A 14,757-nucleotide genomic window follows, 5' to 3' on the forward strand; every position below is an offset into this window, starting at 1 on the left:
AACACATACTCTTCCTCTATTACCCATCTTGGATAATTTGGATGAGTCTCTGCTGGAGAATTCTCTGTAAGATGATGCACTAGCTTTCTTGGCTTTAGAGCAGCTTGAATTGTCCTTTCCCACAACAATAGATTCTTGCCATTAAAAATATTGCATTTTGTAATAACAGAAAGTGTGGTAATCCATCTATCAGTAATAACAATTTGATTTCCCGATGATGGCGTTACTGCTTCAGAGGAGATCTTAGTCATGTCTTCTGCCATGACTTATGTAACTGATAATTGCAAAGTACTGACCTTCAGCAGGCTCGAATGAGTCCTCCTGTGGGATGACCTTGATGCCAATGGATTCTCCAGGTGATTATGTGGTGGGCTCTGATACCATGACGATTTCTCTTGATCCAATGAGAGAAGATGACAGAAGTAGAAGAGAAAAAGAAGTTCAAGTTTTTCACTCAAAAAGGATAACAATTACAATCGTACATCTATTGGTTTTATAGTGTTAGAGTCCTTATGAAATAACCGATTCTTGAAATCATAGGGTTATAAATACCCCCTTGTAAGGTCATTAGGAGGACTTTTGATGAATGATTACGGTGCGGTTTCTTGGCACAAATAGCTGTATCTGGCTTTCGTGAGGGCAAGAACTCCCAACTCGGAGGTTCTTGAGAGTTTGTTCACCTATCGCTCTCTCTTCTTCTCTCTTACCTCTTCCATCTCTCCTATTCTCCTCTCTATCCCTCGTCCCGTTTCTTGATTTTGTTAGATCCCCATGGGAATCGTAACATATAGTAGCCGTCTAACGGCTAATCCCCCAACGTCCAGTTAACGGCTAGTTTGACTAGCCGTTAGCTGTAGTTAGTGGGCCCTATAGAGCCCGATAGAGCCCGATTTAGCTTGTGATCTTTAGCCCATATCTTCAACATAGCCCATATCTTCAACACTAAGTCCAGATTCAGATCATTTTTTTGTAGTAGTCAAATATCATATATGTTCCTGGTTCTGCATGGAATGGCCTATTAATCGGGATATAATGAAACTCATTAAATGGGATGGCCTATTAATTAAGGGCATTCTTAGTGTTGCAGGTGTTTTAGAAAAAGTCTATGACCTAGTGCTTCATCATTTAAACTTGCGTATCTGTATCACAGCTCTCTTGCAGCAGGCGTGATGCACAGGGCTACAAGTGGCAATTTCTGTAGGCACACTCACGTGGTGGGAGCAGCTCAGCTTCCAGCTCTTCGAGTGTATCAACCTGATTGGCTGCAGTCCTCCATTCCTGTAGAGAGGAGTGGTGCAACAAGGAAAGAAAAAAGAGGGAATTGGGGAACTACCTCACTATCACTCTCCCTGGTCAGACCATCACCGTTGACTCGTCCTTGAAGTATCACCAGAACACCTTCCGTTGCAGAGGAGGGACTGACAAGGTGTTTCCCCGTCATTGATGGCCTTGGTTGAGGGTGAGAAATTACGAAGGCTGATTGGCAAAGTGGCATCAACTCCCCCAGAAGAAGATGGGCCCATATTCCCAAAGCAGGCAGAACGGCCCATGGTGGAAGAAGTAGGTATGGAAGGCCCACCGGTCGAGCAAGTGAGGCTCAAAAGCTGCACTCTGGTGGTGGCAGCAGAAGCAAACATGGTGAAAGGGGTCGGTTTTCCTGTTATGCAATGGAAACAAGAAGAACAGTTGGGCAGAATTTGTACCAGCAAAGAGGTGACACTCTTGTGGAATTGTGGGGGTGTGCCGAATGTGAAGAGAAACAAGCAACAATGCCACCAGTCGAGCAAGTAGGTGTGCGAGTCCCACTGGTCGAGCAAGTGGCCCACAGAAGCTGGGCTGAGGTGGTGGCGGAGGGAGTAAATCCATGGAGCAACATGATGAAAGGGGTTGGTTTTTCTATTTTTTGCAAAGGGGTTTTTTTTTTGGCAAAAGGGGTTGGTTTTTCCGCTATGCGATGGAAACAAGAGGAACTATGGAATTGTGGAGAATTTGTACCGGCAAAGAGGTGATAGACTTCTGTGGAATTGTGGAGGTGCACCAGAGGTGAAGGGAAACAAGCAACAATGCTAACAAAGTCGTCAGTGAACCATTTGAATACATGTGAAAATGAAGCCAGCTGGGTGAAGGGGGGGATGCAGGATAACGTCAATAAGAACAGACAGAGGGAGCATACCAAACAGAGACATAGAGGGGGATCAAAGCTGTTTCTGATGATGCCTAGCTCAGGGACTGCTGGACACCCGGACTTGTTGGAAATGTAGAGTAGTGGGACACTGTTATTTCACCTATGTGAGGGGCAACCGACAGGACTCTGGGAAGGAGACCCCCAAGGAAAAAGTGAAGGCGCAGGGCAAGGTACAAGCACCTCTTGAGGACCTTGAGATGGAGGTTGAGGTATTAAAAGTTCTCATTCTCCTCATGATGCTCCTCTTCCAGTTCAAAATGGAGCTCCAGTCACGGCTAGGGTTTAGTCAAATCAGAAGGTCTCATTCCATTCACTCCGAGTTGGTTTAAATACTGGCCAATACAAATACAAAAATGAGAAGTGAGCCCTACTTATATAACTTATTCCCATGTAAATAAGTCGCTTTAAACAGTCACACAGGTCACTTATAACACTTGGCCAATTAATAACATAAAGAAATGAAATAGGAAAAAGGACACATTGGCCGCTTATAACATGTGACACAATTACAAGCTTAAGAACACAGAGATATTAAAGACATAAGCACATTTTCATCAACAGGAGGCAGATTCAAGCAGGTAAACACTCAAAAGTGTCTAATTGGGGAAGTGGTGGGTGGCTCCCTACAAATAGAGGAGTTTAGGCACGGGATCTGGAGGAAATTCCTGACATTGAGAAGGGCAGAATTATGGAGACTAGTTAATGGCGATTTCTTCATTTAAGGGCTGTCCATGGTAACATACATCTCGGTGTGCAGATGGTCACATCCGGTTGGAGAAAACAAGAGAATAAGGCTGCGTCGGGTTCTCCTGACCGATGGGACATCAGGTGGCTAATCATCAAAGGTCATTCTGGAAGCCTATGGAACGCTGATATGATATCAGTCGCATTCGGTCTTGATGACAAAAATCAGGCCTTTCAGAAGACTCCACCCTATTATCTCGACGGAATTGGTGTCCACAAACCAAATGTGGTGATACTGGAGGTGGAAGTGGCTGGGCCTCCTGCCACATCCATGGGTCAGGGATCGACAACTAGAAGGCACAATCACAGTGCAGGTGTCAAAGTGCCAGCTTCCAATGGTGCCACCATTTGAGACTCTAGGGGAGAGAGTTAGTGATGTCGCGGGAAGGAAGCTGTATCGTTGGGCGCATGGAAGAGGGTTGTAGGGTGTTAGCCAATGGCATCGTACTGATTTCTTATCAGGTTACTTACTCTATCGGATCCAGGTCTGTCTATGTAATGCTGATCTCTGTTATTAAAACCAGGGATCTTTGTTGAATGAAACAAGTTACTCCTTTTCACGTTTAGAGTTTCTTCTTGTTCCTTCCACTACTAAACTCGCATGGTATCAGAGCAAGCTGGAGCTTAACCTACAAGGAGGGAAGAGGAAGAAACTCATAGCTGTGATCGCCTGTGGCAGAAGCAGCAAATGTGGAACACTCCGTTCCACATATCTGGAGTGGTGCAGTGAGCGTGAAACAGCCTCAGTGCGTGTTTCCTTCTGTACGACATACAACTTGTTGAGCTGTTGCTCACAAGTAGCTTCTGGAGTTGCATCTATTGCACCAGATAGAAGTCCATCAATAAGGAGTGTCATTTGTCTCCTACTTGGTCATACGAGGGAACAACCGTGAAGAAAACTTCTCACAAATGGGATGGATGAGGTATTGAAGACGGTTCTTCAGTCTATGCAGCATGGACAAGTGGGAACACCACTGGTACATCAAGGCATTCCTGAGTCAATGAAGTATACTGGATTCAATCTCCTACACTGGAGTAAGTATGTGGATCTTATTCTTGAAGGACAGAGGCTGTACCATCATCTCACAAAAAAGGTGATGCCATCGGATCTGAAATATCATGAGTGGTAGGCAGATGATGCTGTCGTCAAAGCCTGGCTCCTTTAGTCTGAAAGGGGATTTAATCCCAAAGTATCTCCTCTTAGACACCACAAAAAAGGTTTGGGACCAAATACACAGAAGCTGCTTTAAGAAGAAAATTCCTGGCATATTTATGAGTTGATTACCTAGGCAGCACGACTTCAGCAGGGTGATAAGATTGTTCAACAATATGTGAGTGAGCTTGAGTGTGTATAGAGTGAAGTTGACCATTACAGACCTATCCTTGGCACGACCTGCACGTGTCAAGAATATTGTATGCAAGATCATCTCTATAAATTTCTCATGGGACTCAATGCTGAGTATGATTCTTTGCAGAGTCAAATCCTTAATCAGGAGAAAGTTCCAATTCTAGAGGAGGCTATTCAGATCATCCTTGAAGAGGAAAGTCGTGTACATGGTACAACAAATGCAGGGGGAATGCTGTGATAGTGGAGGCAAGCACTGCTCTAGTAACCAAGGCGAAGAATGTATGGACACCCAAGACCCATTCAAGTGCGATGAACAACCAAAAAATGCAGAAGTTCAAGACTACGTGGCAGGCAAGGGAACCAGTTGTATGGTCCCATTTTAAGCGGAAAGGGGCATAAGAAGGATGTGTGCTGGTATATACATGGTTGACCACCACATCAAAGCCAAGCACATGTCACAAATGCACAGGAGTCATTCGGCAATGAATCAACCACAAGTGCAGATGATGGACCCCAAATCTCGCTTACTGATTTCCTCAACTTGAAGGAAGAGCTGGATTTGTTGAAAAACTTAGTCAACAAACCAAGCACATCCATGTCATGCATTGGTGAGTATACTGTTTCCTTCAACATATCCCATGTACACAAAATGTCGTAGTGGATCGTTGATTCTGGAGCAACGTATCATATGACTCCATTCTTATCTAAATTCGTTGGTTACTCCATTTCCTCTGGGGGCAGAAGTGTGCTGACTGAAGGGGAGTAATACTCTCAGTTACAGGCATTGGTACAGTAAATATCAAAGGCATTGGTCTTCTTAAACATGTTCTTCATGTACCTAAACTGAAAGCTCAATTGATTTCTCCTGAGAAGTTGGTAAGAGATGCATGCCTTTCACTGACATTGGACTCCACTGGTTGTTTTGTGAATGATATGAAGTTGCACTCAAGGATTGGAGCAATTGAAGAATGCCATGGACTGCTGAATGTGGATGATGGAGCAACTACTACGCTGATGGTGGGTGGAGAACAAGTTGAAGAAACCAGTCTTCCCTTTGTAGTACAAGTCAAACCATTTCATTCTCATATGGGTCATCCTTCATTTGAACTATTAGGGAAAATATATCCTGTATTTAATCACAATGTGGACTCGTCTAAATTTGAATGTGATGCTTGCCAATATGCCAAACATATAAGCCCTTTGTTCAATGGGAAAGGTGAGAGAAGTAAGACTCAATTTGATCTGTTACATAGTGACGTATGGGGACCATGTGCTACCTCATCTTTAAATGGAGCACGGTGGTTTATCATACTAGTTGATGACTGCACCAGGATGGCATGGGTATATCTTCTCATGAATAAGTCAGAGGTAACTGAGATCATCAAACGTTGCCTTTTGCTGGTGAAGACCCAGTTTGGTGTTCAAGTGGATAAGATCAGATCACACAATACAAAATATTATTTCGACAGCACGTTAATGACTCACTTCCAATTGCAGGACATTATCCACAAGTTGTCATGCGTCAACACCCCACACTAAAATGGTGTTGCTGAAAGGAAGATTGGCCATGTTGTGGACACTGCTAGGGTTCTTCTCCTTCATCAAGATGTGCCTAAGTATCTCTGGGGTGAAGCACTATTGACAGCAGTGCACTTGATCAACCGGCTCCCATCTAAAATCCTTGGATATGAGAGTCCATTGAATCTTGTGTTGCAGCATCATCCTGATGCCCACTTGAAAACTGGTCTGAAACCCAGGACATTTGGATGTAAAGCGTTTGTACATGTGCAGAGCCCCGGGCAAGCTCAATCCAAGAGCCATTAAGTGTGTGTTGGTTGGCCACATGCCAACCCAAAAAGGGTATAAATGTTAGCATCCACTGTCCAGGAAATTTTTTATCTGCTATGATGTCACATTCAATGAATGAGAAAAGTATTTCTCCAAGGGTGCTCCTGCATGTGGAACTCAAAGTGGACAAAGCATGGGACCCGTTTGCCTATCTTCCCTACCTTTGAGGTTGGAACCTACAGATGTCGGAGACATTATAACTGTACCACGAAATGAGGACACACCTTGGGTTGAGTTTGATGAATCTGATGACAGAGCTGAACCATCTAAGCAAATTGTTTCGCAGAACCACTCAGAGGATTGTGCTGATGAATTTGATTACCGATCCGATCTGGTGGTGCAGAACTAAGACCATGGCTGGCCCATTGCACCACAGAAAGGAGAAATGGCATGTACTCAATTGCCTCGATATCTGCTTTCTCATTGTGTTCGATATGATCATCTCTCTACTGAATATCAAGCATTTATTGCGGGAGTTGAATCGTCATCCACTCCAAAGACAGTAGAGGAAGCTCTAAATGATCCTAACTGGATAAATGATATGGATACAGAAATGGACGCACTGATAAAGAATGATACTTGGACGATTGTGTTCCTGCCTGAGGGGAAAAAAGTTGTGGGCTGTAGATGGGTGTATACAGAAACGGTACAAGGCCTGACTAGTAGCCAAGGTTTACTCACAGTCTTACGGCATCGACTATGGAGAAACATTTCCTCTGGTGGCCAAGTTGACCACTGTTCGAATCCTGCAAGCTGTGGCAGCCATTCAACACTGGAGGTTGCATCTATACGACGTGAAGAATGCATTTCTTCACGGTAACCTGGATGAAGAAATCTATATGCAGATTCCACCTGGTTACCTGGATGAAGAAATCTACATGTGTATGCCAGTTAAAGAAAACATTGTATAGTTTGAAACAGTCCCCTGAGGCATGGTTTGGGAAGTTCTCACATGCTATGAAAGAAATGGGCTATCGACCCAGAAATTGAGATCATACATAGTTTATCAAAACGAGTAACACTAGGAAGATTGCTATTCTGCTGCTATATGTAGATGATATCATCATTACGGGGGATGATGAGGAAGAAATTCTCAACCTGAGTCAGAGGCTAACTTTAGCATTTGAGATCAAAGCCCTTGGCTTGTTACATTATTTTCTCGGGATTGAAATTGCCTACTCTTCAACAGATATATATATTTCTCAGAGAAAATACTCTCTGGGTATATTGACAGAGACGGGAATGAGTGACTGCAAACCATCGTCATTGCCCATTGATTCAAATCAGAAGTTGGGATTGTGTGAAGAGTCCCCTCCAGTTGACAAACATCGATACCAAATGCTGATGGGTCGGCTTATCTATCTAATCACTCCAGACCTGACATTGCCTTCACTGTGGGATGTCTCAGTCAGTTTATGCACTGTCCTCGAGAAACTCATATGCAATCAGCTTATAAACTGTTAGCTCATTTGAAGGGAACAGTAGGACAAAGATTGATGTTTCATCGCAGTGGAAAGCTGGAGGTTGAAGCGTGCACTAATGCTGATTCTGGTGGTTCTACTGTCGATCGCCTTTCTTGGTGAAAGTCTTGTTGCTTGGCAAAGTAAAAAGCAGAAAGTAGTGGCAAGGTCGAGCGCCAAGGCCGAGTTTAGGGTCGTGGCAAAGGGAATTTGTGAGATCCTGTGGATTAGATGAATTATACAAGACCTTCAAATACCACAGAGTCATCCTACTGTGCTATACTGTGATAGCAAATCTGCTATTGATATTGCACACAATCCTGTACAACGTGATCGTACAAAGCATGTTGAGATTGATCAACATTTCATTCATGAGAAGATCGATTCCAAGGTAGTCCAGTTGTAGTATGTTCCATCAGTACATCAAGTGGCAGATATTCTGACCAAGTCCGTCTCAGGAAGTATATTTCATCGGCTGTTTCCCAAACTGGGCCTGCAAAGCGTTTACTCCCGAATTTGAGGTGGAGTGACAGCCAATGGCTTTGTACTGATTGCTTATCGGGTCGCTTACTCCATCGGATCCAGGCTAATGGGTCTTCCTATTAGCCTGTCTATGTAATACTGATCTCTGGTATTAAAACCAGGGATTTTTTTGAATGAAACAAGTTACTCCTTTTCACGTTTAGGGTTTTTTCTTGTTCCTTCCTGTTCTAAACTCACACAGGTATCCTGTCAACCCCTGTTACTGTCCAACAGTTGGTTCCTCTAAGGGTGGCATCGCTAGGTGGGGGGAACAACTGCTAGCGGAGAGGATGTCAGCCAAACTCTTGCATCTCAGGCACCACAGCACAAACATCCAAATGGATATAACGCTTCTAGAGCATGGTGAGCGACATTACACATTTGAAGTCAGTAAAAGGGGGGGAGGGGTCCCTGGACAGAGGTGATTGTCCTGGGCAGCAAATCCCTGCTGGGGTGAGGAGATGCGCAAAGGTGGGGTTGGTTGCGGGGAAAGGAGGAACTCTACTTTTCATAGAGACTAGCAGTACAAAGTAAAAAAATGGAACCATGTGCAGGCCGAAAGGAGCAGGACATAGTGCCCTAGGAGAAAATAGAGGAGACGAATGGAAATAAAGAGGAAGGGGAAGATGTGGGCCACATGGAGGAGATTTCATCCTATGGACACGGATTGGAAGGGAAAGACCACCCTGCATATGGTGAAGGTGAGCATGGAGGAGACTGGCAGGACAGAGGAGGCAGTTCCAGTGGCAAGGCATCTGGTGGAAGAGTCTGGTGGATGGCACATTTGTAACAGTAGAGATCATAGCAGTGTTGAAAAGAAAGAAGGTCATGGGGTTTATGTAGATGGTGGATTTTAGAAACACATATATGACTGTCTTAGACAGGGACTTACCATATCCATGCAACAAGGGGGAAACACATATGACTGTCTTAAACACATATGGCTGCCTTTACTCGCCAAAAAGTGTAGGATTATTTGAGGATGCAACATTCCTTTCTACATCTATGTTCAATGCGCTGGACACAGGACTGTTAGGTGTGGATAGGCACATTCTGGGATGTATCTGTACGGCTTAGTCACAGCCCCGTAGAGGACGAACCACCAACTATCCACGTTTGTAGTTCCATACGGAAATAAAATATTCCTCAAAAGGAGAGTTTTTTGGTTGGTTGCTCCTTTGACAAAGGCTAGTGACACATGTTGTAAGGATGAGGTGCCACCCAGAAGCCTTGGCAGAGTGTGTCATGTGCACGGGGAGTGAAGAAGACTGCTCCTGTCTCTTTTTTTAGAAAAGATTGTAGAAATCACACAAAATCAGTGACCCACTTGATGTAATAAATATATATGATCATTAAGTTCACAGAATGTTCAAAGGGAAGGCCCGGGCTCTGGCCGCAGCCCTATAAACCATGCAGAGACAGTATTCATCACTGCTTGTACGACAGCAAGTGGGGTGTCGATCCACAGCAATTTCTATTCAATTTTGAGCAATTTCTTTCAATTCAATTTATATTATTAGATCTCTGCATTCAGATCTAACAATCAGTTAAAGTACTGCCAGCAAAACCCTGCAAATGTTCCTTGAGCAACTCCCATTGAAGATGACCTTGTTTCTATGCAGTCATATTGCCCAGAGCACCGCGAAGGGACATCCATTCCCCTCTTGCTCTTTAAGTGCACCACCTTGTATAAAATCCCAAAAGGCCTCCTCTAAGGAGATGTCCACCCCTATGGTTGGCTGGTTGGTTCACACGACTCAGCCAAATGAGCATTGTAAAAGAGACGGGCGCAGTCTTCTTTGCCGCTTGCGCACATAGTACACTCTGCAGAGGCTTCTAGGAGCCACCTCTTCTTGACGACCTTCAACACTAATCTTTGTCGAAGGAGTAGCCAACAGAAGAAAATCACCTTCAGGGGGATCTTTTGTCTCCATATGGTGTGACACGTGCAGATGATCCTCTATTCTTTCCCTACGGATTTGGGGCTGAGCCTCGTGCATGCATCCTGTACACAGAAAAATGTGTCTATTCATCCGTCTGTCTTGTGTCCTGCTCAGTAGAGGTAGGTGGATTAAGGTCTGCTTAATCCTCATATATTCCTCCACTCTTTGGTCTGACAAGGTGTTGATCAAGCATGGATTTCACTCGCTATCCAGTACTTCCATACTGTGGTATGAAGGGAAAACAGGAATGGGGATTCTGTCTTTAGTGTGCCAGAGCTGACCATGCATCTAGCCCAAATCAGAATTTTAAAGAATTCTCGGACTTGAGGAAACACCTGCCTCAGGCTCGGCCAGATCACAGAGAACGCTCTGAAAGGAGCTGTGCGACACTCCCTTGTCCAAGCTAGGTCCATAGTTATCCTTTAGAACATGGGTAGCCATATCTGTATCTGGACCCATAAATTTGCTCACCCACGTGGTCAATAATGCTGTAGTCAATGCTCTGAGGTCCCCAAACAAAATGGTCTACACATTGTCCCACAGTACGAGGGTCATCCCCCGTCCTTCCTCCAACCCTAAAATTTTCCATAGGAATTTTCTCATCATACCCTCCAGGCGCTTGCCAACCCTCATTAGTAATTTCAGCACTGAGAGGTAGAAGCAAATGCACGTTTGCCTGGGCAGTGTGGGGCCACCAGCCAAACGTAAGGGTGGATGTCTCCTAGGTGGAGGCCTGGGGTTTAAATTTTTAAGAAACCTTCTGGGATTTAATAAAGGGCGTTGCACCCAAGGGGCAAGAGTGTGGTTGGGAGGGAGGCGTCTCTGGATAATGATGTACAAAACGCTGTGTTTCTTTCCTTATCTTGGTTTAAAGGGCCCTGAACAGAGGACGTGGGGGCGCTTTTGGTCTCGTGTGTATTCATTGATCATATCTATCTATCACCTGGGGAGGATCACCGATTTCAAGTGATCTTCCTCTCAGTATTTTAAAAAGTTCACTTATGGCATTGCACCTTTTTAAGTGTTTGTCCTAATGTTCATCTATTATTAATATTGCCAGTCCAAAATTATTTTGATAGGCAACCTAGTTGAAGTTGTCAAGTTTACTGTTTAAATATTTATCCAGGTACTGAGAAAGGCGGACATGATTCGCAAAAATGCTGTGGAGAGTATTATTGCCGAGCGGGACATTCTTATCTCAGTTCAAAATCCCTTTGTGGTGAGTTCCTCGTTTGTTTTTCAAATAAAGATTATATGCTTTGCACATAATGTCTTCTAACGTTGATCAGGTCCGGTTTTTTTATTCTTTCACCTCCCGAGAGAACTTATATCTTGTTATGGAGTATTTGAATGGGGGTGATCTATACTCATTACTACGGAACTTGGGTTGTTTAGATGAGAGTGTTGCTCGCATTTACATTGCAGAAGTTGTAAGTTATTTCTTTACCTGGAAAACTCATCATCATGCGTTCTTGTGATTATTTTTTACTCTAATCAATGAGCACAATATGCTGCAGGTTCTTGCTTTGGAATACTTGCACTCTCTTCATGTTGTGCACAGAGACCTGAAACCAGATAATCTGTTGATTGCCCATGATGGGCATATTAAGGTTGATTGTTATTTTATTTATTTTTTATTTTTCATTCATGAAGTTGGAATTTAACATTTTCCCCCGTTATTTATTTGTTGCTACAAAACCCTTTTTCTTACTCGAAGACTAATGTCTGGCTGCCAATCTTTCTTTTTGAGAAAGAATAATATGTAGTGTTTGTGCCCTTGCTAAGGATAACGTTATCTCGAAAATATTTCTGGGGATTATTTTCTCTCACCCTCCTATATTTCCCATCCCCTAAAAAGAGGTGGACAATTTGTTTCCGGAAAGATGTGTTGCCAAAATATTGTTATGACAATTTATCTAAGAAGACCGTAGACTCTCTTCTAGCAAGAGGAAGAAGAATAATATGGGAAGCATGTTATACAATTAAATCTTTATCGAGTCTGAAATGATAAAATAATATTCTACTCGTATGGTAATTTACTGTCAGACTTTAAGCTGTGATTCTTTATTCAGTCTTTTTTTGTGGAAAAAAAGGGAAGATTACCTGAAAATGGTGATCATCCCGAATTTAATTACAGGTATGAACCTGAAATACATGGTTGACCATAATAGTCATCTCTCCAATCTTTACTCGCGCCGTAACCAGTATGAGATAAGACTCTTCACATCATATAAGATGCCGAGTATCAATACAGGCTTCAAAGAACCTCTGAACTTGGGGAAATATCTGCCTCATGCCCTGCCAGAAGGGAGATCTGCCACTCTACTTAAGACCGTGCATTGCTCACAGTTCACCTCTGTCCTATAGCTGTCTCTCAAGACCTTCATGGCCATGTCCTCCTTCAACCCATAATCCTGCCTGCCATTTTGCCAACAATGTTGGATTCATGTATTCCAAATGTAGCACCCCCAGTCCACCTCACTCTTCTGGTCGGGGTAGGAAAAAGGGATCAGAAGCAGAAGAAATCCTGTGATTAGGAAAAAAGGATCTGCATGTACTAATCACTTCAATGTACTTGGAGATCCACAAGCTAGCCCTATAAAATTGTACAGGAAGGATAATTTGATCTTCGTCCTTTCTGCCATTTTTTTGTCTTCAAGCCCTTTTTCGATAAGTTTACAATCTCGCGATATGATAACATCACTATTTCTTTGCAGTGTCCTCTTCTCCTCTATCATTTCATAGTGTCTGCAGGACCCTATATCTTTTCTTGTCTTCTTTTATTTTTCATTTTGTTCTTTATGTGTGTGGTCTCAGTTTGCCGGACACCCACTTACCTGTTCGCGCACACGACTAATTAAGTGACTTGTGTGCATGTGGCCCTGGTCTGTACTTATTGCTGGAATTTGATACGAACCTGCTGGTGTGAGAAGACGAGAACGGAGGGAGAAGGCACCAGGATGGACTATGGCAGGTGGGGCAGGCGGAGTGAACGTCGCCTACGCGAGGGGTCCGGCGGAGTGGACATTGCCGGAGGGAGCAAAACACATTTCTGGAATACTTCTTGGCTGCCCTCCTAAAGGGAGGGCTGCTCTATTTAAAGGGATTACAAAAGGTCAAAATGACCTAAATGCCCCTATTGGGCTAGATGATGAAAGAGACTTAGATACGTCGGGGTCGTATCAGAATTTGAACCAGCTAGCCCTAATCGATCGTTTGAAGGCTTCTTTCCTCTTGTCTCTTTCTCACTGGCTCTAGGGCAACAGCCAACCAGCAGAGATGCTGGTTGTCACTTGGGACCTGTTTAAGCAATTCTGTTTTCGTGAATAAATCATACCATTTAGGCTTTCGTTGGAGTCTCATAGTCAGTAAGCCCTTTATTTCTTTCAACACTGCAGAGACACAAAGATCGAGAATTTATTTTTATATCCTTTCAAAAAATATTTTATATTGACAACTTCTATTTTTCAACAGTTGACTGATTTTGGGCTATCCAAGGTCGGACTCATCAACAGTACTGATGATTTGTCTGGACCCACGGTAAGTGATATACTTTGTGAGGATGAACCTCAATTATCTGTATCTGAGCACCAGAATGAGAGGCGAAAGAAACGCTCTGCAGTGGGTACACCTGATTACCTCGCTCCTGAAATTCTTCTGGGGACAGGGCATAGTAAGTAATGCACAGTTTTCTGTGCCCATTAGTTATCCGAGCTAATAAAGAAACATAAAATTACATCTCTATTATTTAACGCTGCTCTATTGGACATTGCACAATGCCTTTTGAGGATGCTGTGTTCTTTTATACAGGTGCAAGCGCTGACTGGTGGTCTGTGGGAGTGATTCTTTTTGAGATAATCGTTGGAATTCCACCCTTCAATGCGGAGCATCCACAGGTGCTACCATATAATGATTTACATCTTTACCATGAGTCTATACTTCTATAACTTATATATTATCCTGCTGAAGAACCCAGAAATTTTGTGGCATGCACGCATCGTGGTACTCTTGGATCTGTTTTCTTGTCTAATTTGATCTTCAAATTCGTAATTTGTCTCTATATTGTGGGTGTTAATGGGTACTTTTAATTTTATGTAAAAACGTAAACCATCTGACGAATCATACGTTTTATTATTTTGATCTTATTTTGGAACTTTAGGGACTAGATGTCGTAAATAGCTATCTTGTTTTCTGTATTATCCTTAACTGGTTGCCAGATCAATTCCATCTCCAGTCTAACTTGTGATCCATCAAAAAAAATTGAAGAAAAATTCATCAAAAAAATTTTCCTACTAGAGAGGTTCAGTCATTAGGCAAGACCAATTCACCTGCAATTTTTGAAATATGACATGCAAATGGGTCAGACCATAGCTTGGAAGGATATGTCAAAATTGTCACTGAAGGAATAAAAAACAAAAGCTCTAAACTAGTTTCACTATTGAAGAATTGAACTCAAAACATCCCTATTTAATAATACTCTTCTGTGCCATAGAAAGTGAAAACTTTATCTCAACTTGGTAATTAGCTTTTTGGAAATTAGGTCATAGGAGCCAGCTGAAAGTTTTGAATGGTTCTTGTCGACTCCAGCTTCTTCCGGTTGACTCCAGCTTATAGCCTCACTCACAGAACATCAGACCAAACCCTGAAAGACCAAGGAGTAGATCATATCTCTGGAAGAAATGGCAGAGACTATTTATCAAGATACAG

General features: G+C 43.1%; 1 protein-coding gene across 3 annotated transcripts in view; it reads left to right on the top strand.

Moving 5' to 3' along the window:
• LOC144714012 (Protein kinase superfamily protein) overlaps positions 1 to 14,757 on the top strand; it is a 42,590-nt gene that overhangs the window by 19,360 nt on the left and 8,473 nt on the right. For 2 of the 3 annotated variants that reach the window (XM_078588748.1, XM_078588749.1), the window contains exons 7-11: positions 11,177 to 11,269; positions 11,340 to 11,480; positions 11,568 to 11,660; positions 13,525 to 13,723; positions 13,861 to 13,946. In XM_078588748.1, the coding sequence (XP_078444874.1) occupies positions 11,177 to 11,269; positions 11,340 to 11,480; positions 11,568 to 11,660; positions 13,525 to 13,723; positions 13,861 to 13,946 (612 nt within the window). The remainder of the gene's footprint in view (positions 1 to 11,176; positions 11,270 to 11,339; positions 11,481 to 11,567; positions 11,661 to 13,524; positions 13,724 to 13,860; positions 13,947 to 14,757) is intronic. The other variant, XM_078588750.1, reaches the window with a different exon arrangement.

Source organism: Wolffia australiana, chromosome 16, assembly GCF_029677425.1.
Source record: "Wolffia australiana isolate 7733 chromosome 16, ASM2967742v1".
NCBI classification, from domain to species: Eukaryota; Viridiplantae; Streptophyta; class Magnoliopsida; order Alismatales; family Araceae; genus Wolffia; species Wolffia australiana.